Source organism: Sprattus sprattus (genome assembly GCF_963457725.1).
Source record: "Sprattus sprattus genome assembly, chromosome: 3".
Classification (NCBI taxonomy): Eukaryota; Metazoa; Chordata; class Actinopteri; order Clupeiformes; family Clupeidae; genus Sprattus; species Sprattus sprattus.
Genome location: NC_137922.1, coordinates 44,240,839 through 44,262,812, shown reverse-complemented (window position 1 = coordinate 44,262,812; position 21,974 = coordinate 44,240,839). Strand labels below are relative to the sequence as shown.

Here is a 21,974-nt window from a genome sequence, read left to right as displayed (position 1 = left end):
AATTTAGTCGCCAGCCCAAGATAAGTAAAAAGAGTGAACACCTTTTCTTAACGGAACAAAGTCATGTCAGGGTAAAGGCTGATTCATGCTTCCTTACGTAAGCATAAGCGCAAGCGCAAGAGGCCGAGCAAGCCCCTTGCGCGACCCTTGCGCGACTTCTTACGTCTTGCGTGCGTCGGCCCCTTTTTCTAGACTTGCGTCATTTTTTACGTAAGCCCTTACGCGAGCCTCGCAGCCTGCATTCTATCAACGAATGATACGAGATGAGGTTACTAAAATATTCTGCATGTCTACTCAGTTTTACAGTGCTTCCCAAGTAAAGGTTTGAAAAGAACTTCAAGCTTCAGACTTTCTGTTAGGGAACCTGTTATCTATCTGCAGAGCAAATGTCAGGCTCATTCAAAAACATTAACGTGAATTACTTGATGCTAATACCTAGCGCGGTGTCTATAGGATTTTCCATATACGTTAGCATTAAGCTAACGTATTTTCTACCACAGTAAAACATGCAATACTATGTGATTGTTTTTAGAAAACGAATGTTACGAGATGAGATTACTCAAATGTAGTCTGCATGTCTGCTCAGTTTAACAGTGCTACCCAAGCAAAGGTTTGAAAAGAACTTCAAGCTTCAGACTTTCTGTTAGGGAAACAGCTTTCTATCTGCCAGGCAAATGGCAGGCTCATGACAACACGCGCAACCTTTGGGAGCATGAACTGCACCGAGTAAATTTTGCGCAACCGTTAACCCCCAACGCTGTAGCATGCAGCCGCCTTAAGGTGCAGATAAGGGATTTTAGGGTAAGATGCAGAAGAACAACAACAAAAAACAACTGGAAGTTTTCGTTCACGAAATGCACCGTCAAACTCATGTATGGCTCGGTTGTTCTGCTTGACCACAGATCCGTATGGTTGACGCGTAAAACTCCATGTTTTTCCAGCTCATTTACAACTTTGGCCTTGCATTCTCCGTACAGCTGTGGGATGGCGACTTGGTTAAAGTAGGTGCGGGAGGCCAGAACATAGGCTACCTCTTGTCCATTGTGCGCAGCAAACTTTTAAATGAGTCTTTGGTCACTGTGTTTTGGCCTCAAATCCAAAATACTGCCAAATGACCGACGTGCTGTTTTTCTTTGACAATAATTTCGTCGGCTCTGCGTCTTCTCCCGCTTCAGCCATATGCTTGAAGTTGAATGTCGAGCTACACTGATTGGAGTGGAGCAAACGTCACCTGGTCACGCGCAGCCTGCAGCTTTGTGATTGGTAGCTGACACAGAGCCTTTCTACACCGGCATTGAGCATGCATGGGAATTATTGACGAAATTATTAGGCCTAGGCTATTATTATTCAGCAAGAAAAACCGCAGCTTTGACGATCCCAAAATCGTAATGCTTGAGATCGCGATTTTCGGTCGAAAACGATAGATCGTTCAGCCCTACCACAAACATACACAAAGACACACACATACACACACACACACACACTGGCCCACACACATACACAGACACACACACACACACACACACACACACACACACACACACACACACACACACAAACTGACATGAAAATCCAGACGTCCTCCTTCCACAGTACCAATGACACTCAAAATATTTCCCCTTTCACAGACTGTCTTGGGTCTCTTTCAGCAGGGGGTCTGTCTCTCCTGGCTGCTTTTTATTTCACAGTCGTCTCTTGCTGTTGGTTATAGGACAGAAATGACATTATGCTGATAAATATTACTGGTAATCTCAAGACTATTGCTAAATGAATACATTTGACAACAGCTGCTTTTGCACACCAGACAGGCGACTGCAAGCATACCTACAAAATGTCACATGATTAAATGTTAGAAATATTAAAAATATAAACATATACAGCCGCGGAAAAAATTAAGAGACCACTTCAAAATTATCGGTTTCTCTGGTTTTACTATTTATTGGTATGTGTTAAAGTAAAATGTACATTTTTGTTTTATTCTATAACCTACTGGCAACATTCCTACCAAATTTCAAATAAAAATATTGTCATTTAGATAATTTATTTGCAGAAAAATGACAATTGGTCAAAATAGCAAAAAAGATGCAGTGTCTTCAGATCTCGAATAATGCAAAGAAAACAAGCTCATATTCATTTTTAAACTACACAATACTAATGCTTTAACTTAGGAAGAGTTCAGAAATCAATATTTGGTGGAATAACCTTGATTTAAAATCACAACTTTCATGTGTCTTGGCATGCTCTCCACCAGTCTTTCACATTGCCGTTGGGTGACTTTATGCTACTCCTGGCGCAAGAATTCAAGCAGCTCGGCTTCTTTTCATGGCTTGTGACCATCCATCTTTCTCTTGATCACATTTCAGAGTTTTTTTTATGGGATTCAGGTCTCGAAATTGGGCTGGCCATGACAGGGTCCTGATCTGGTGATACTCCATCCACACCTTTACTGGCCTGGCTGTGTGGCATGGAGCATTGCCCTGCTGGAAAAAACACTTCTCAGAGTTGGGGAACATTGTCAGAGCAAAAGGAAGCAAGTTTTTCTTCCGGGACAACGTTGTACTTTGCCTGGCTGAGGTTTGTAAAAGACCATAAGGATTGAACCAAAGCCGACTGGAGGGTCTCCTAGTTCGTCTTCTCTGATGAGTCCAATTTCACAGTAGGTGCAAGACTCTGTGGCGTGTAGGCCTCTCCAGGTCTCCGTCTAACCATCAGACTACCATGTGTTGGGCAAAGCTGAAAATTGGACTCATCAGAGAAGACGAACTAGGAGACCCTCCAGTCCGCTTTGGTTCAATCCTTATGGTCTTTTACAGACCTCAGCCAGGCAAAGTACAACGTTGTCCCGGAAGAAAAACTTGCTTCCTTTTGCTCTGACAATGTTCTCCAACTCTGAGAAGTGTTTTTTCCAGCAGGGCAATGTTCCATGCCACACAGCCAGGCCAGTAAAGGTGTGGATGGAGTATCACCAGATCAGGACCCTGTCATGGCCAGCCCAATTTCGAGACCTGAATCCCATAAAAAAAACTTTGAAATGTGATCAAGAGAAAGATGGATGGTCACAAGCCATGAAAAGAAGCCGAGCTGCTTGAATTCTTGCGCCAGGAGTAGCATAAAGTCACCCAACGGCAATGTGAAAGACTGTTGGAGAGCATGCCAAGACACATGAAAGTTGTGATTTTAAATCAAGGTTATTCCACCAAATATTGATTTCTGAACTCTTCCTAAGTTAAAGCATTAGTATTGTGTAGTTTAAAAATGAATATGAGCTTGTTTTCTTTGCATTATTCGAGATCTGAAGACACTGCATCTTTTTTGCTATTTTGACCAATTGTCATTTTTCTACAAATAAATGATCTAAATGACAATATTTTTATTTGAAATTTTGTAGGAATGTTGCCAGTAGGTTATAGAATAAAACTAAAATGTACATTTTACTTTAACACATACCAATAAATAGTAAAACCAGAGAAACTGATAATTTTGAAGTGGTCTCTTAATTTTTTCCGCGGCTGTAGGTGACGCCATAATGCATCTCCTGTGACTTTTTTTAGACCGTCTCCAACTCTCATTTTGACAAGGGCAGGGCTTGAGCTGTTTGTTGGATTCTGAGCGTGTTCCTTTACCCTATTTTTACCTTAAGTTTGCCATTAGTAACTCCATGCAAGAGAGAGAGAGAGAGAGAGAGTGTGAAAAAATGTTTTGTTTGTTTGCAGAGTTCTTACCATCTATACAGAAGTGGTCCCATTTGTATTCAAATGTGCATGTATACAGGCAAAACAGAGATGAAGTTGTTGCAGAACAGTTTTTTCTAATATTACTGCTCTATACGCAAGTCATTGGCAATCAGTGACAGAAAGTGACTGAAGAATGCAGCTACAATAACAGTGGGATCTACAGTACTGTGAGGTTCAGATAGCATCTCTCTCATGAGGGAGCTGGCCTATATGCGTCCCATGGTCAATTACTATAGCACTCAAACCTTCAGAGGTAAAAGCATCTCATCACAAAAGCCACACAGGGTACCTACATACCCAGGCTGAGAGCTATAGAAACTAGGCAGGAGAAGAAAGTCAAGTCCCTTTGTTTAACATCACTCATCCAATCCATCCTATGCCCTCCAAGAAGGGCTTTTACTTATAAATGTGGATAATGGCCAATGCAAAGAATGCAAGTGGTCAATGTAAAGTAGACCCAATGACAAAGGACATGTTTTGAAAGAACAATGGAGGAGAGCTGCATCGAGGTGAAACCGTAAGGAGCGAAAGGAAGCAATTAACAGTAGATGAGGATGACATACTGTAGATGCTGTGCCTCAGTTCTATGAACACAATGTTTGACAATAATGTTTTTGTTCCATGTTGTTTATGGTATTGTCTGTGTGTGTGTGTGTGTGTGTGTGTGTGTGTGTGTGTGTGTGTGTGTGTGTGCGCGCGTATGGTGTGTGGGCGCGCACGTCCGTGTGTGTGTGTGTGTCTAGCTGTGGCTAAAGCAGGTGATGTTGAGTTTCCAGATCCTGTACACAGTGGGCTACACACTCAGCCTCCTCTCTCTTCTCTCAGCTTTGATCATCCTACTCAGTATCAGGTCAGTCAGAAAGGCCTGTCTGTCTATCCATCCATCCATCCACCCATCCATCCATCTATTCATTTATTCATTTATTCATTCATTCGGCCTTATTCTGCCGGTCAACCATGTAACAGAAATTGAGGTACCATCAGTCTTTCACTGTTAAGTCATGTTCCTTTCTTCCTTCGTTCTTCCTAGTTAATTCAGTTCAATTCAGTTGTTTTGTTAGAATGTGGATGCATAGGATGGATACAGTGCTGCCTCTCTCTCTCTCTGTGTGTGTGTGTGTGTGTGTGTGTACATATCTGTATATCCATACTAACCTCTTTCTCTCTCTCTCTTTGTGTGTATGTGTGTGTGTAGGAAGCTGCACTGCATGCGTAACTACATCCACGCAAACCTCTTTGTTTCGTTCATCCTGCGGGCTGTGGCCGTGCTGCTGAAAGACTCTCTGCTGGACCAACACTGGAGTCGCCAGATCAACACACATGCCGACATAGGAGACATGCTGAGTCACAGGGTACACAACGCACGCACGCACGCACAGTGGGAGCCTGGCCTTACAAGGGTAAACAGTGGGTACACAAAGTGGAAATGAGCAGTCAGAAACAGGGGTTACGGTGAATGCAACTCAGAAGTTTATTTTATAAACTGAGGGAGAAAAGGGAGGGGGCGCACAAAGGTAACTCAAAACATCTTCACCGGACTGGCACTTGGTGTCAGGGGCTCGGTCGGGCTTTTCCTTGAGGCAAGAGAGAGAGACATCGGTTAAATACAAAGAAATACAAAAAGGCAGGCCACAGGCCTCTTACTATGAGACTGTCTTGGAAGGCATCTGGTTCTCACTCCTCAGTCGCTCAAGACAGTCTCTCGTCCAGATCCTCTGCTTGAGGTTAAAAAGGCTCCTGATTGCCTGATTGATGCAGTGCACCTGTGAGGGACAACCAGACACACCTGGGTGGGGAGGAGTTCCCTACGAGAATCCTCTGGGGTAGTACCGCCCATCCAACACCATGCCTCGTAATTGCCTTTGTTTGGCTGTACTCAGCCATGTGGGGCACTGCTCACCGGCTGGGCCATCACCACACACACACACACACACACACACACACACACACACACACACACACACACACACACCAGTTAATTTAGACTTCAATATTTTCTTATTTGACCAGATTTCAGTGCAGGGCAAATAAATCAGTAGGTGGACATGGACCAAATAATAAAAAAAAATGATTACTGTCAAAAATATTTAAACTGGTGTACTCACATTCAAAGACCTGAGAGTTACTGTAAATGATAGATTTGATCCATGAGGCCTCTTTCTCTCTGTGGCTACCACAAATAATGGCCACGTCAATGACATCACAAACAATATAATTTCCCTATATTTGAAAGCTTCTTCTCAAGCCAAACAAGGGCTTTGTGAAGTTAGTTTTAAATGTGTAAGTAACCGGGATAGGAGGACGACTGCATAAGAAAAATATCAAGAGGCAACACATTATCCCACTTTTTCAACTGCTTTTTAATAAACAAAACTGTACGAGAAAACCACACTACATCAGTTACATTTTAAGTTGGCCTACATAATTAAATTAAGTATACAATCATTTTTATTTTTTTTATTAAGATTTTATTAAAGTTTTGAAATGCACTGGTGAAAATAAAACAGGGCCCTGTCTCCCTTCTTCCCCCTAGGCTGCTATAGGCTGTCGGATAGCGCAGGCTCTGATGCAGTACTTTGTGCTGGCCAATCATTACTGGTTCTTTGGGGAGGCGCTTTACCTGCATTCAGTCCTAATCGCCTCAGTTTTTATGGACAACAACAAGTGCCTGCCTTACGGCCTCCTTGGGTGGGGTATGTGTTTGTACAAAGCTACTAAGTTTGTATGTGTGGGTATACAAACACTAACACACACACACACATACACTCATGCATATACACACACAGACATACATATAGATGACTTTGTACGTACATATTAAACAAATATCGTCTTTCATTGAACACCCAGAAACTTACATGCAAACATATTGTGTATGCATCCCAAATGAGTGTGTGTGTGTGTGTGTGTGTGTGTGTGTATGCATCCCAAATAAGTGTGTGTGTGTGTGTGTATGCATCCCAAATGAGTGTGTGTGTGTGTGTGTGTGTGTGCGTGTGTGTGTGTGTGTGTATGCATCCCAAATGAGTGTGTGTCTGTGTTATTTATAGGCACCCCCATGATGTTTGTCATTCCATGGATACTGATGAAACTGCTTAAGGAAAATAAAGAGTAAGTATGTGACACATACACACTCATACACACACACACACCTACACACACACACACACACACACATGCACACACACACACAGATACGCACACACAGATACGCACACACACACACACACACACACACACAAAGACACACTGATGTCTACAGGATCATTGATTGCTTCTCTCTCAGTGACAATCCAGACGTCCTCCTTCCATAGTACCAATGGCACCAAATATTTCCCCTTTTCCAGACACTCTTGGGTTCATTTCAGCAGGGGTTCTGTCTCTCCCGGCTGCTTTTTATTTTCACAGACCTCTCTTGCTGTTGGTTATAGGACATAATTTGCATGATCCTTCATCCCCAGCTTGCTGATAGGTGCTCGAGGAGCCTCTAGTACTCTGGAGACGTTTGTGACATGAATACATGATCACAGCTGCTTCTCCCTCTTTATGTTATGAGGCCTCCATTTTCTATGGGGGCTTACAATGATGCATTTACCAGAGGTGACAATTCAATTGAAACCTGTTTCCACATGGGCAGCCGTCTCTTTAAGCCCAAATGGGCTTTGTTTGTCCATCTCTGATGGAAGGTTTTTCAAAAGTGTTCCTTGAATAACATTTAAGGTGCAAATTGAATTTTTAATCATATACAGTGGGGAAAATAAGTATTTGAACCCCTTGCGATTTCACAAGTTTGGCCACTTGCAAAGAAATGTGTGATCTATAATTGTAATGGTAGGTGTATATTAACAGTGAGAAACAGAATATCAACAAAAAAATCCAGAAAAATGCATTTTATAACATTTATGACTTTATTTGCATTTGATGCAAAAAATAAGTATTTGAACCCCCAAAACTGACTGACAAAAATGACTTAGTACTTGGTGGAATAATCCTTATTGGCAAGCACAGACGTCAGACGTTTCTTGTAGTTGGTCACCAGGTTTACAAACATCTCAGGAGGGATTTTGGTCCACTCCTTTTTCCAGATCCTCTCCAAATCTTTAAGGTTGTGTTTTCAATGGGAGGGAATGAGGGAATGAGGTTCAAGCCCAATATTCCACGTTACATGGCCCTATCCATAGTCCCCTTGATGCAGTGGAGTCGTCCTGTACCCTTGGCAGAGAAACAGCCCCAAAGCATAATGTTTCCACCGCCATGCTTGATGGTGGGTATGATGTACTCTTGGGGTCATATTCAGCATTCCCCCCCTGTCAAACACGGCAAGTCGAGTTGATGCCAAAGAGCTTGATTTTGGTATCATCTGACCACATTCTGTCTCCCAATCCTCCCTAGAATCATTCAAGTGTGCAATGGTAAACTTCAGATGGCCCTGTACATGCGCTTCCTTGAGCAGGGGGACCTTGCGAGTGCTGCAGTACTTCAAAAAATGACGGCGTGGTGTGTTGCCAATGGTTTTCTTGGTGACTCTGGTCCCAGCTGCCTTGAGATCATTCACAAGCTCCCCCTGTGTAGTTCTGGGGTTATTCTGCACCTTCCGAATGATCACTGATTCCGCACGAGGGGATATCTTGCATGGAGCCCCAGACCTAGAGCGGGTGACAGTTGTTTGGTGTTGCTTCCATTTATGAATAATCACACCAATAGTTATCTGCTTCTCACCAAGCTGCTTGCCGGTGGTTTTTTAGCCCATTCCAGCCTTGTGCAGGTCTACAATCTTATCTCTGACTTCCTTGGACAGCTCTTTAGTCTTGCCCATGGTGGTGAGGTTGAAGGTGTGAAGTATGATTCTTTGGACAGGTTTCTTTTATACAGGTCATCAGTTGAGATCAGGTATACCTTGTTAGACCTAATGAGGACTAATCTGTGTGCCTTTGGGCACATAACTGGCCATTGGGAGCCAGAATTATTGCTGTTTGCTTGGGGGTTCAAATACTTATTTTTTGCATCAAATGCAAATAAAGTCATAAATCTTATAAAATGCAGTTTTCTGGATTTTTTTGTTGATATTCTTTTTCTCACTGTTAAAATACACCTACCATTACAATTCTAGATCACACATTTCTTTGCAAGTGGCCAAACTTGCGAAGTCGGCAGGGGTTCAAATACTTATTTTCCCCACTGTATATTTAACCATTGTATAATGAGTATGTTAGCATAGAAATGACATTTCTATGACATACAGTATGACATTACATTTCATGTAATTTTAATGTCTATCTAGTTATTATCTGCGTCATGTACACACTTTGCTTTTATTAAAATCTTGTCAGAAATATATTCCCTTTAAAATCTACAGGACGAATGACATTTGAAAAATGGGATGTAAAAGGCAATGTATCTCACTACCCCTGTACACTGTCCACAGCTCCTCTCTTCCTCTGATTAATGTTGACTGCATTGCAGTCCAATGTAAAACAATTCACCCAGCGCTAAGAAAGAAACATGAATTAATTCCCTCACATGTCTGTGTAATTGCTTTTCACAAATGCCTTGACAAGGACTCTATAATATGTAAATGTCCTTTGCACAAAAGGGTTTGTACAAATCCTCCATAAGGTATATTGCGCTATCATAATACACTCAGTCAGAGTGTATTACACTTAATCACCCCGCACCAAGACACGTATTTAAATTTTTGATTTCTGTCCATTAGTACAATGCCATGCAGTCAGCTTACCCAGAAATCCTTGCGTGTCTGGCTATACATGTGAAATACATGTTGCTCGGCCCTGATTATCCTGTCCCTATGGGTATCCCTCACAGTCAAACATCCTCCTATCCCAACTCGAAAACCCGACTAACAGCGCTATGACCCCTCCAGGTGGGCCCAGGTGATTATAATGCTTCATGATTACATGGAGCACGCCAGGAAGGTGGGTGAATGAGAGATCTCCACATTCACACCCATGGTCCATGCGTCACACATCCCCATGCCCTTTCCTTTTTTAAGGCACGCAGCATGGCAGGTCATTCAGTAGGTGTAATTGAGCTTTTGTAAATACAAGAGAGAGCTGTGTGTGTGTGGGGGGGGGTAAATTATGTGAAATGGCACCTTTTGGTGTACAACCAGCAAACTGTTCAAAGCTAAAATCACAGTGCCGGGGCTGGAGATACCTCTGTAAAATTGCAGCATGACGGGGCATGAAATAAACTGCAGTTGCCAGAGAAAGTGACAAGAGATAGACGACCCAAAAAAGAACTGTTGCACAGGACACATACACATGCATACTTGAACACACACTACTGAACATACAAACAAACACACACAGATACATGTGCACACTCAAAACACACTGAACCCTCAACATGTCTGAATGCTGTACAATGCATTTATTTCTCCTAGGTTTAAGGCAAGCAAGTTGAGCTGAAACAGACCATATGATTTTTCATTCAGTTTAGAACATATATGATTTGGGTCACTGATTTCTTTATGTGTTTGCGTGTATTGTGTTTATGTAATTTTCAGGTGTTGGGCAATCAATGAAAATATGAACTACTGGTGGATCATCAGAGTTCCTATCCTGTTTGCTTCTCTGGTAACTTACCATTTCACATGCTTTGTATCTTAGTATTCCACTATAACTATGCTCATTTTTGTATTGTGCCTCAAGTTTTGTAGCACACCAACCAGATTTGCCCATAAAAAATATCAATCTCTTAAATCAGATATAACACTTTTGGTATTGAATTTGGTCTTTGCATTGTATGTGTTCAGAGGGACTAAGTACAAGCATGTTGGCATGTTTTCAATGGCACTTGGATAACTATTCTTTTTATCTGAAGGTGAACTTCATGATATTTATGAAAATCCTGAAAGTGATTCTGTCCAAGTTACGAGCTGACAACCAACATCGTTCCCCTGACTACAAACTCAGGTGAGCCGTAATGGAAGATTAGTCATAAATATTGGTCATGAATCTCATTAAGTTATTTTAGTCATACACAGTAAAAGATGTTAAATTCCTTGTTCTATTGGTTGAGGACTTCCAACAGTTGAATTAGGCACACTTCACCTCCAGGACACTCAACAATGTTGTCTGGCATCCCAGACCCACCTTCTTACATATCCATGATGGGCTAGGACACATATCATTACCAGGGACGACCCTCATCTGCATCAGTCATCTGCGAGCGCCTCAGCCATGATTGACCGTCCTCAAAATCCAAAACAAACCCCTGGTGGTTGATTTAGCTACAAAACCCCTAACACCCATCTTGTTGCGTAGCTCCAACTACCAGGGGCCGTATTCACAAAGAATCTTAGGGCTAAAAGTAGCTCATAAGGGGCGAATTTAGGAGAAACTCCTAAAAATAGTGGGCGTGTCAGTCTTAAATTTAGGACTCCTATTTTTTTTTACTAAGAGCAATTCACAAAGTATTTTATCCCTAAAAGTAGCACCTAAGTCTAAGACAGCTTAAAACTCCTCATGAGGACTCCTAAGTCACTTAGACTTATTCACAAAAAATCGTAAGATGGCTGCAGCCGACTTGGAATTGATAAAAGACATTGCTTAAACCGTGAAGGTATTAATATTGTCGTAGAATTAGCGCGGGATGCAATGACGCCTTTAAACAACGATGTGTCCTGAAGTGAAATGTTTGGAAACATAAAGATAGCCTATTTGGCTTCGCGGAGAACGCAAATGACGACACTGGGAATCATCAGTCAGCAGTTTAATTCATCAAACTATCAACGCACTGTAGACCCCACATCATCCAACAATTTATCCAGTTGCCTTGAGTAGAATGAGTAGGTCTCAGAGGCGTTGTGAATCACTTTTAAAAGTGATAAAAAAAGAGGGAGAAGCAGCTGTGATTAAAAGTGATTCACAACGCCTCTGAGACCTACTCATACTAAGGATAATACAAACTCCTAAGCTTAAGATAAAAGCACCGTTGCTATGGATGACGTCGATTCTCATGCACGAGTTTAGAAGGGGTGAGGACGGTGATTGGTTGTTGACAGGCTCTCTCATTAAAAACTCATTTGTGACGTCCCTCTAACAATCCCACTATATCAACTGAAAATAAGAGAATAAGCTAGGCTTCAAATTAAGTCATATTAAATAGTTATGGACAGTGCAGTTAGCAGAATGCATACGAATGATGACAAGTTTGTGCATCCAACGGGAATGACACTTTGCACGTTAAGAGAAAAAGAAAGCGATCAATATAAAATATGGCAATTGCATGTAATCAAGGCAGTAATAATTAAAGCACCCAGCAAACTGTTAGGCTATTATCCAGGATGAAGTTCGAAACCTTGAGGAAGAAGGAAGAAGAGCTAAATCCATCGAGCTCGCAACTCAAGGTGCCTGGACAAGGTGGAACCTTCCTAAAAGAACAATCACGTGGAGTGAGATGTGGCGGCTGGAGCCGTTCCGTATCTCCTTTATGCTCCGAGCAGTGTACGACACCCTACCGACCCCAGTCAACCTGCACAGGTGGGGAATGAGGGAGGACCCACTGTGCAGGCTGTGTGGCGGTAAAGGAACCATGGCGCACATCCTATCAGGGTGCAAAACAGCATTGACCCAGGGGAGGTATAGGTGGCGCCATGACAAGGTGTTGGCACAGCTCGCAGACATCCTGGAGCAAGAGAGGAAGAAGAAGCGTCCAGCCAAAACAAAACCGCTGTTGAGTAACATCGCCTTTGTAAAAGAGGGTCAGAGACCAGCCGTCCAAAGCCAAGCCAAGCAGAATCTCCTTCAGTCAGCCCAGGGATGGGTTTTGGAGGTCGATCTGGGGAGGAAACTCCACTTCCCAGAGGCAGTACTGTCCACAACCCTGAGACCAGACATCATCATGTGGTCCCTAGAGGATAAGAAAATCATCCTGGTGGAACTAACAGTCCCTTGGGAAGAGAACTGTGAGGAGGCGGCAGAGAGGAAGAAATTTAAGTGCCAACAACTTGTCCAGGACTGCCGGGACAAGGGGTGGACAACGTGGCTGATGACAGTGGAAGTGGGTTGTCGAGGATTCCCAGCTCAATCAGCATGGAATCTAATGACAAAGGTTGGACTGAGAGGCCACTTGAGAAAAACAGCCGTTCTTAGGTTGGGAGAAGCGGCAGAGAGAGCCTCCTGTTGGCTCTGGCATAAAAGAGAGGACACTAGCTGGAAGCCTGGAGGAGGGGGGCAGTGACTTGGCCAATCACTGCTGACCCACCAACTGGAGAGTGTTGTGGTTAAGGGTCGAAACACTCTAAGAAGGTTGTGGACCACCTGACGACCCCTCCTCCAGGCCAAGGCTTCATCCATTAGAAATGGACTGAAAATTGCATCTTTGATGTATTAAAAACTGAAAACTTTCCAGCCCTTGACCACTTCAAATATCAGCACATACGGCCTTCAAGCGAAACGAACGTGAAACGTAGCCTAAGCGAAAGCCTACTGGTCCCAGGACCAATAGCCACTGTCACCCCAGCGGCATCCAGCTGGTAAATTCTCAAAAACCTGCTGCAGACCGCTCTCCGTTGAAATGCACAAGTCATCGGTACATCCAGGCCACGGTGGACGAAAACTTCCTCATCTTTTGATGGGGCAATTATTGTAATGTGTGTCCCGTCACTGGACATTCCTGCGATCGCCATGGAATTTATTTTGATCTTGTGTAATTGGCGATTGTCCAAAGGCAACTGGATAAACCGTTGGATGATGTGGGGTCTACAGTGCGTTGATAGTTTGATGAATTAAACGGCTGACTGATGATTCCCAGTGTCGTCATTTGCGTTTTCCGCGAAGCCAAATAGGCTATCTTTATGTTTCCAAACATTTCACTTCGGGACACATCGTTGTTTAAAGGCGTCATTGCATCCCACGCTAATTCTACGACAATATTAATACCTTCACGGTTTAAGCAATGTCTTTTATCAATTCCAAGTCGGCTGCAGCCATCTTACGATTTTTTGTGAATAAGTCTTAGTGACTTAGGAGTCCTCATGAGGAGTTTTAAGCTGTCTTAGACTTAGGTGCTACTTTTAGGGATAAAATACTTTGTGAATTGCTCTTAGTAAAAAAAAATAGGAGTCCTAAATTTAAGACTGACACGCCCATTATTTTTAGGAGTTTCTCCTAAATTCGCCCCTTATGAGCTACTTTTAGCCCTAAGATTCTTTGTGAATACGGCCCCAGGTCTCATAGCAGTCACAACAATGCACTGTGGAAGTGGAAGTGTCTTTGTTTTTCTGTAGCTTATTTGGGGACATCTACTTATTATGTAAAAAATGTAAACGATGTTAATCTCTATTTAAGTACTACCATGAAGAGGTAGTGGAGGATGTTGAGAGAGAGAGGTAGATTTGTATGACTTACCTGTGGATTTGAACACATCTTAACCTCTGTTTGTTATTTCCATTGCATATTTTATCTCAAAATCTGCCACTGTTAAAGCCCCATTATGCACCAATTATACTTCAGAAATTAGGGTTAGGATAAGCAGTTTAACCTTAAAATAACAGCTTAAAAAAAATTGGGTCGGTACAATGACTTTTAATATGGAGAATCGCCTCCGTGCCATTGCGATACAAGGGTCCTTAGGCATATAACTGCGTTCTGTAGTTTTACCTGCCGATGCCCGCCGTCCTGACTTGTTGACTTTCTGCAGATCTAGTAAGTAGCTTATTTGCCGTCTTGCTTTGTCTTGTATCGCACTTGCTTGATATTTGACTGTGTAAGGACAGTCGTTGAGTAACTAGTTTGTCATAATGTCAAAGTCAGCACATTTCAAGAGATTTCGTTAGTTTTAGCTGCTAGCATGCCGTTCGCGAATAGCTATTGATCCGTTGTGTTGCTTTAAGTGGGACCCAAAACTGAGACTCTTACTGATAAGTGACTTATCTGACTTAACTGCTTGCCCACGTGTCTCTGTGCTTCCTGATTGACTGTGAGACTTGATGGCTTGTGATTGGCAGATTGGCGAAGGCCACACTGACCCTCATCCCGCTCTTCGGAGTCCACGAGTTGGTCTTCATGTTCGCCACGGACGAGCAGACGAGTGGCGTGCTGCGCCTCATCAAGGTGTTCGTCACCCTCTTCCTCAACTCCTTTCAGGTGAGCCCTCAGCAGCCCGACCGTAGCCGGCTCCGGTGCAGGTGTGGCCCAGAAGTGGCCCGTACTCAGTGCCACACTCAGCTGCTGCCAGGGCAACCAGAACTCCTCTAAAGGCCCCACTTGGCGACGTCTGATGTACTGTACATCAGAACATGCTTCCAGTTCTTGTTAACAAAGCAACGCCCATTAGCAACATCTGGGGCCGTATTCACAAAGCCTTTTATCTTACCACTAGGAGTGCTCCTAACTCACGCTAAAACATTTTACGTAGGAGTAATTTCTTAAAAGTGATTCACAACGCCTCTGAGACCTACTCATACTAAGGATAATACCAACTCCTAAGCTTAAAATAAAAACTCCGTTGCTATGGATGACGTCAATTCTCATGCACGAGTTTAGAAGCGGTGCGCACGGTGATTGGTTGCTGACAGGCGCTCTCATTCAAAACTCAGTTCTAACATCCCCCTAACGATCCCACTAAATCAACAGAAAATAAGAGAATAACCTAGGCTTCAAATGAAGTCATATTAAATAGTTATGGACAGTGCACTTAGCAGAATGCACACGCATGATGACAAGTTTGTGCATCCAACGAGAATGACGCTTTGCACGTTAAGAGAAAGAGAAATTGCCGAAAAAAACACGGAAATTGCATGAAAGAAGTAATAATTAAAGCACCCTGCAAACTATGCGTGAGGCATGGGAGGACATATGTGTTAACATAAATGCTTCATTCCCTGCCGTGTCTCGCTCTGTCGATGACTGCGAGAAGCGGTGGTATGTGCTCCAGTCACAATGTAGGATGGAGATTGCGGAGTGGACTTTAAAAGAGCCGTCGCGGCTACAGGTATTGTGTCACCAAAATAGGCCTCATGCGTGTACTTGCATGTTGTAGTTCAACTGTGCTCCCGGTTGTGGATTGAGGAAGGGTGTCAAAAGCCATGTCTTGCATGGATAACCACTGTCACCCAACAAGTGGCATCCAGCAGGTACATGGTGCCGCTCAAAAAGCTGGCGCAGACCGCTCTCCATTAAAATGCGCGAATCGTGAGTAGATCCAGGCCACTTCGCAACAATATCCATGATTGTGAAATTTGGATCAAACACTATCTGTGTATTAATTGAATGTACCTTTTTGCGGTTTACAAAGACGTCCTCATCTCTGGATGGAGCAATTATTTTAATGTGTGTTCCATCGATGGCACCCACCGGGCATTCCTGCAATCGCCATGAAATTGACCTTGATCCTTTGAAGTAGGCGATTGTCCAAAGGAAACCGGATAAACTGTTGTACAATGTGTGGTCTACAGAGTGCGGTGATTGTTTGATGAATGAATCGGCTTACTGATGATTGCGATATTCTGAAGTCGTCTGCGTTGCAAAGTTGCATTTTACCCGTAGCCAATCTTAATGTTATCAAACATTTAACTTCCGGACTGATTGGGTTGTTTCGGTTAGTTGGAGACGTGATTGCATCCCGCACTAATTCTAGTAAAATGTTGATGCCTTCACGGTTTAAACGATATCTTCTCAACAATTCAGAGTCGTTCATTGTCTCCAACACGTTACGTCTGGCTTCAGCCATTTTAAGACTTTTTGTGAATAGGTCTTAGTGACTTAGGAGTCCTCATGAGGAGTTTTAAGCTGTCCTAGACTTAGGTGCTACTTTTAGGGATAAAATATTTTGTGAATTGCTCTTAGTAAAAAAAAATAGGAGTCCTAAATTTAAGACTGACACGCCTATTATTTTTAGGAGTTTCTCCTAAATTCGCCACTTATGAGCTACTTTTAGCCCTAAGATTCTTTGTGAATACGGCCCCTGGTGCACATCAAAAAACACGCTTCCAGTTATTTTTGATGGAGCAACGGCCATTGGTGGTATACAACGTGTAGCAACTTCAGAGTTTAGAACATGGTTCTGTTTCTTGAGTGTCAAACCCATAGAAAGGCCTTAGTGTTCGGTTTAATCCATGTTTGTACCATGTAAGAAGGTGAATTCTCCCCCTCCTCACCGTGGCAAAAAGGAATGCGGCCCTTTAAGACTTTTGGACTCCACCCCCATAATGATTGTGGCTGGGCTCACCTGCTTCCAATGTTGGAGCCAATTAAGCCAACGTGGCTGGGCCCTATTTAAAGGGTGCCTCATTTATAAACAAGAGACTGGCTGAGAGAGACTGAGAACGAGGACTTGTATTGAGGCATAAGGTAAAACACTTCCCTGTTGTGAGGAGAAGTGTTTTGTAGCTAGTTGTGTGGTTACTGTTGGCCTTGTTTTGTGTCTGTTGTGCCTCTGTTCTGTGTTTGGTCTATTTGCCTTGTCTGTGTGCCTAGTGTATGTGTGTGTTTTCTGTAAGGCCTGTGTATGTACTTAGCTTCAGGCTAAGTCACTGTGTATGCTTCGGGGCCTGGCTTTGGTCGAGGAGGTTCCTGCGATTAGGTCTCCATTAGGACAAGCAGGTACCCAAGTGCAGGTGACTTCAAAAGCCTTTGAGTACGGCCTGTACGTTTATTTTTTATGTTTCATTCCTTGGGCACATATGTTGGGGAATATATTTCCTCTGTTAATAAATAGATATATTTTGTATACAAAAGCCACCATCTCCTGTGCAGTGTTTTTCCCAACCCCTTCACCCAGTCCAGTCGCCACATCCCAAAAATAACGTGGGGTGACCGTCCGGTTCCTCACAGTACCATCTTCAATAATTTAAGCCACCTGTGGGAAAATTACTTTTCTTTCCTTAGCAATCGTTGCCACTATTAAGCAAAGCTAACATTACCCAGCTTAGTAGAATAATATCTTGATGATGGCCTAGTAATATGTAGTTAGTCTTTGTAAATTTGAATTGCTCTAAAATGCCGAGTTGGATATTGGCCTTAATTAACCAGGGAAATGTTTCAATGCTGAGGTCATGGGTATAGCAGCATCAGCAGTCCGAACTGTAGCTCTTTGCTGATCACAGTGTGACCCTTTTTGGGTTAATTAAAATGGTTACATATTCGCTCTCTTTCTCTCCCACACACACACACACACACACACTAGTTATTCTTTCAATTTCTGCCACTGTTATTTTAAGTGCTACACCCCTTTTCACCCCTTTTAAAGACTTGTGCTTTTGTCAGAAATACTATTTTTACTGACAAATATTTCTTCCAAGAGAGAATAAAATCACATCCCTAGTAACAGCACTATTAGCCACTAAAGACTAGGAGCACTTACATTGTTATGAGAAACAAAAATCATAATCACTTCTCTCTCTTTGTAGGGACTCCTGGTCGCTGTACTCTACTGCTACTCAAACAAAGAGGTGTGTGTGTGCATGTGTGTTTCCGTGTGTGTGTGTTTGCAAGCATGTGTATAATTTGACCTATATAATATATAATTAAAGCCTGTGTGACTTTACATATTGAGGTTTTCATTTTATGGTGTAGATGTTTACATTTCTTCTGGGTTAAAATGTAATTTGTTGTTTAGACAATATTTCAACAGAGGGATTATAATACGTAATTATGTCCACACATTGTGGGCCTAAATTATATTGACGGGTAACAAGCAAAGTTTTGGGCATGAACTAAAGCTGCGCTGGTCACCAATGTTTGCGCTTAGGATCTTGGTCATGAGTTAGTTGAAATTAAGTTAAAATTAAGTTATTAAGTTAGCTTTAGTTCATGTGCGACTTTGCTTGATGCGTTTCTCATTGTCCGTCCTTCGATGAAATCAGGAACCCATGTGTGTTCAGGGCCGGATTAACAATGAGGCTTAAGGTGGCTTAAGCCTTGGGCCCTGGTTTTTGAAGTAACCTAGGCATAAAGGGTTTAAGGGTACATATGTAGCCCATAAATCAAAAGGATTTGTTAAAAACATAGAGAGTATGCAAACTCTTTGCCATGATGTTTGTAATTTAGCTCAGGTGCCTCCCTTTTCTCTTGATCATCTTTGAGATGGTTCTACACCTTGATTGGAGTCCATCTATGGTAAATACAATTGATGAGTCTTGATTTGGAAAGGCACACCTACCTATGTAAAGTCCCACAGCTGACAATACATATCAGAGCAAAACACAAGCCATGAGGTCGAAGGAACTGCCTGCAGAGCTCAGAGCACGGTGTTTATAGTTGATGAAAACGATGACTAAAATTAGTTTTATTACTAAAATTCTGTTAACTGAAATAAATAAAAACTTTTCAAAAACTACATTTTACCTATAGTAAACAATGAAACACAAACAAAAACGAAATCATTTGCGTGTTTATAGTTAATGAAAATTAAGACTAAAACTAGCAGTGAAAAAACGAAATTGTTAACTGAAATAAATACAATTTAAAAAACAAAGTTTTAAAAAAACTGTAGTGAACAATGCAACACAAACAAAACCGAAATAGAATTTTTTCCTGTTCTGTTTGACCACTTAAGAGACACTGACCTAACAGAAAGGACCTAAATTAACAACCATCATCAGCAACACTCCACCAATTTGGGCTTAATGGCAAAGTGGCCAGATGGAAGCCTCTCCTCACAGAAAGACACAGGAAAGCCTGCTTGGAGTTTGCAAAAAAGCTTCTAAAAGACTCTCAGACTGTGAGAAACAAGATACTCGGGTCTGATGAAACCATGATTGGCCTCAATTCTAAGCAGCATGTTTGGAGGAAACCAGGCACTGCTCATTACCTGCCTAATACCATCACAAGCATAGTGGTGGCAGCATCATGCTAAGGTTTTTTTTCAGGCAGGCTCTGGGCTACTGGTCAGGGTTGAGGGAACAGCTGAATGGAGTTCTGTTATTTTCCTTAAGTGGCCCAGCCACAGCCCTGACTCGAACCTAATGGAACATCTTTAGAGAGACCTAAAAATAGCGGTCCACCATCGGTCTCCATCCAACCTGACAGAGCTTGTGAGAATCTGCAGAGAAGAATGGCAGAAAATCCCCAAATCCAGGTGTGCAAAGCTTGTGGCATCCAAAGAAGACTCAAGGCCATAATCTTTGGCAAAGGTGTTTCGACAAAGTACTGAGTAAAGGTTCTTAATATTTATGTCAATCTGGTATTTTAGTTTTCCAGTTTTTCCTTCTAAAATCCTGTTTTTGGTTTGTCATTATGGGGTGTAGATTGATGAATTTTAAACAATTTTAGCATAATTCTGCAACATAACAAAATATGAAAAAGCAAAGGGGTCTGTCTGAATACTTTCTGAATATACTGTATGTCCTGTTGTGGTGTATTTATTTATAGCGTGTGTGTGTGTCTCTGTCCATAGGTAAAGGAAGAGCTCCAGAAGTGTTTGAGAGGATGGCGACGGAGGTTGAAGGTGCTGTGCTGTGACCAGTAAACCAGTGCACATATGCTGGAAGCCACTACCTTTAGCTGATGCAGTACCAACCATCTTGTGTTGTTGTACCGTAGCAATGTTCAGACATGTCATTTCGAGAGGTGCCGTTTTCTTGGAACTAAGTTTTCTGTTTATTGTGTTGACTGGTGGTTTCTGTCAGTCTATGGGGAATTATATCAGGTTTTGATCGTTTGCTGGTAACTTGGTCCAAGTCACTAAAGGTGCAGAATTTTCTTCTGTTTCTTCTTTTTAGAATGTCTATTATGAAATAAAATGATAGTTTAGAATGACTAAATTAAGTAAAGAAAGGTGGTTTAATGCCTGTCTATTTTTCAAATCAGGATGAGATGGGCTAGGAGAGTTGCCTTTTAGAGATCCTAAAGGCAAGTTAACCGTATGGATGGAAAAAGGTAATTGGACAGAGTGGAGAGAGAAGGAAAGGTTAAAAACAACGCTGGATGCAGACATGGAAGCGGAGAATTCTATGGAGTGCTGAAAGGAAAGGAGAAACAGCACAATATAAAGAGAACAGCTTTTAGAAAGATAAGTAAGTGAGCCTCCTCATTGCCAACACCTTTAGCAGATGCAGTACAAAACATCATGTGATGTGAACGTTCAGTCATGTTATTTTAAAGTGATGCAGTTTTCTTGTAACTTAGTTTCCTGTTTATTGTGTTGACTGGTGTTTTCTGTCAGTCTATGGAAAAAGATATCAGGTTTTGTGTGTGTGTGTGTGTGTGTGTGTGTGTGTGTATGTGTGTGTGTGTGTGCATGCATGCCCATATTTTACTATAAGCTATATTCTAAACTGTTTATATGTGTTATGTCAGTTATGTACTACTTATGTACATTTTTCACATTATGTATTTCACATGCTGTATTTTTTTGTTGTTGTAAAATCTCTGTCTTCTGTTAAATACAGGAGCAAATAAAAGTATTTCAAAATTAAAGTGCTTATTTTTTTCCCCTGAAGGTTTGAAGTAAAAAACAAAAACATGTACACGTACTATGGACCATTAAGTTAGGGATATTGCCTTTGAGAAACACTGTGGGTTCACTTCAAACCCGCAACAGCTGTCAGACAGCCAACTATCTGCATTCAGTTGAAAATGGCTGCATGGAGTGGAGGTTTGCAGGTTCAGGATAAAAAAACGTTAGGCGTCTCAAACAGTTTTCTTATTTTTAGAATGTCATGAACATGAAACAAAAAAATAACCTGAAATGAATTAAAGAAAGGTGGTTAAATGCGTTTCCATTTTTAAATCAGGAGGAGATGGGCTTGGAGAGTAGTCTGTCAGAGATCCTAAAGGCAAGTTAACCTTATGGAAAAAGTTAATTCTACAGTGAGGGGAGGGAAAGGTTAGAAACAAAGCTCTTGCAGCACCATAGCCTAACAACAAATATAAGTAGCCCACACTAAGTTAGTCTCCTCATTGCCTTGACTTGCTATTGATTCTCTGATCAGATAAGGGTTATTGTTTCCACTGGGTAGGCAATGAATATGTCAGTGCCATTAAGTCTGCGTTGTGTCGCTGTTAGAGACAAAACCTTTTCACTACATATCCCAGCAGCAATCTCGGGGTGGACGTAAGACGCAGCTGTTACGCAGTGCCGTTAGAAACAGCGGCGGTCGCAGCCGCGGGAGAAGCAAGATTTGTTGACATCGTTCTGAGGTTTATCGAAAGTTTAGACAGAGTTTTATTCAAAGTTGAGAGGTTAAGCCGTCTGCTTTAGGTTTTCTTTACTTACTAAGGGAAAGTGACTGACAAGATACAACGCACGAGTGTAGAATGCATTTATCGTTAA

General features: G+C 42.1%; 1 protein-coding gene across 1 annotated transcript in view; it reads left to right on the top strand.

Moving 5' to 3' along the window:
* LOC308362784 (glucagon receptor-like) overlaps positions 1-20,168 on the top strand; it is a gene marked incomplete at both ends in the record, with an annotated part of 34,414 nt that extends 14,246 nt beyond the window's left edge. Inside the window, 9 exons of the mRNA XM_080835511.1 lie at positions 4,478-4,584; positions 4,930-5,086; positions 6,268-6,427; positions 6,785-6,845; positions 10,261-10,330; positions 10,578-10,669; positions 14,707-14,845; positions 18,109-18,150; positions 20,097-20,168. Of these exons, the coding sequence (XP_080691637.1) occupies positions 4,478-4,584; positions 4,930-5,086; positions 6,268-6,427; positions 6,785-6,845; positions 10,261-10,330; positions 10,578-10,669; positions 14,707-14,845; positions 18,109-18,150; positions 20,097-20,168 (900 nt within the window). The remainder of the gene's footprint in view (positions 1-4,477; positions 4,585-4,929; positions 5,087-6,267; positions 6,428-6,784; positions 6,846-10,260; positions 10,331-10,577; positions 10,670-14,706; positions 14,846-18,108; positions 18,151-20,096) is intronic.
* Positions 20,169-21,974: the final 1,806 nt, after the last annotated feature.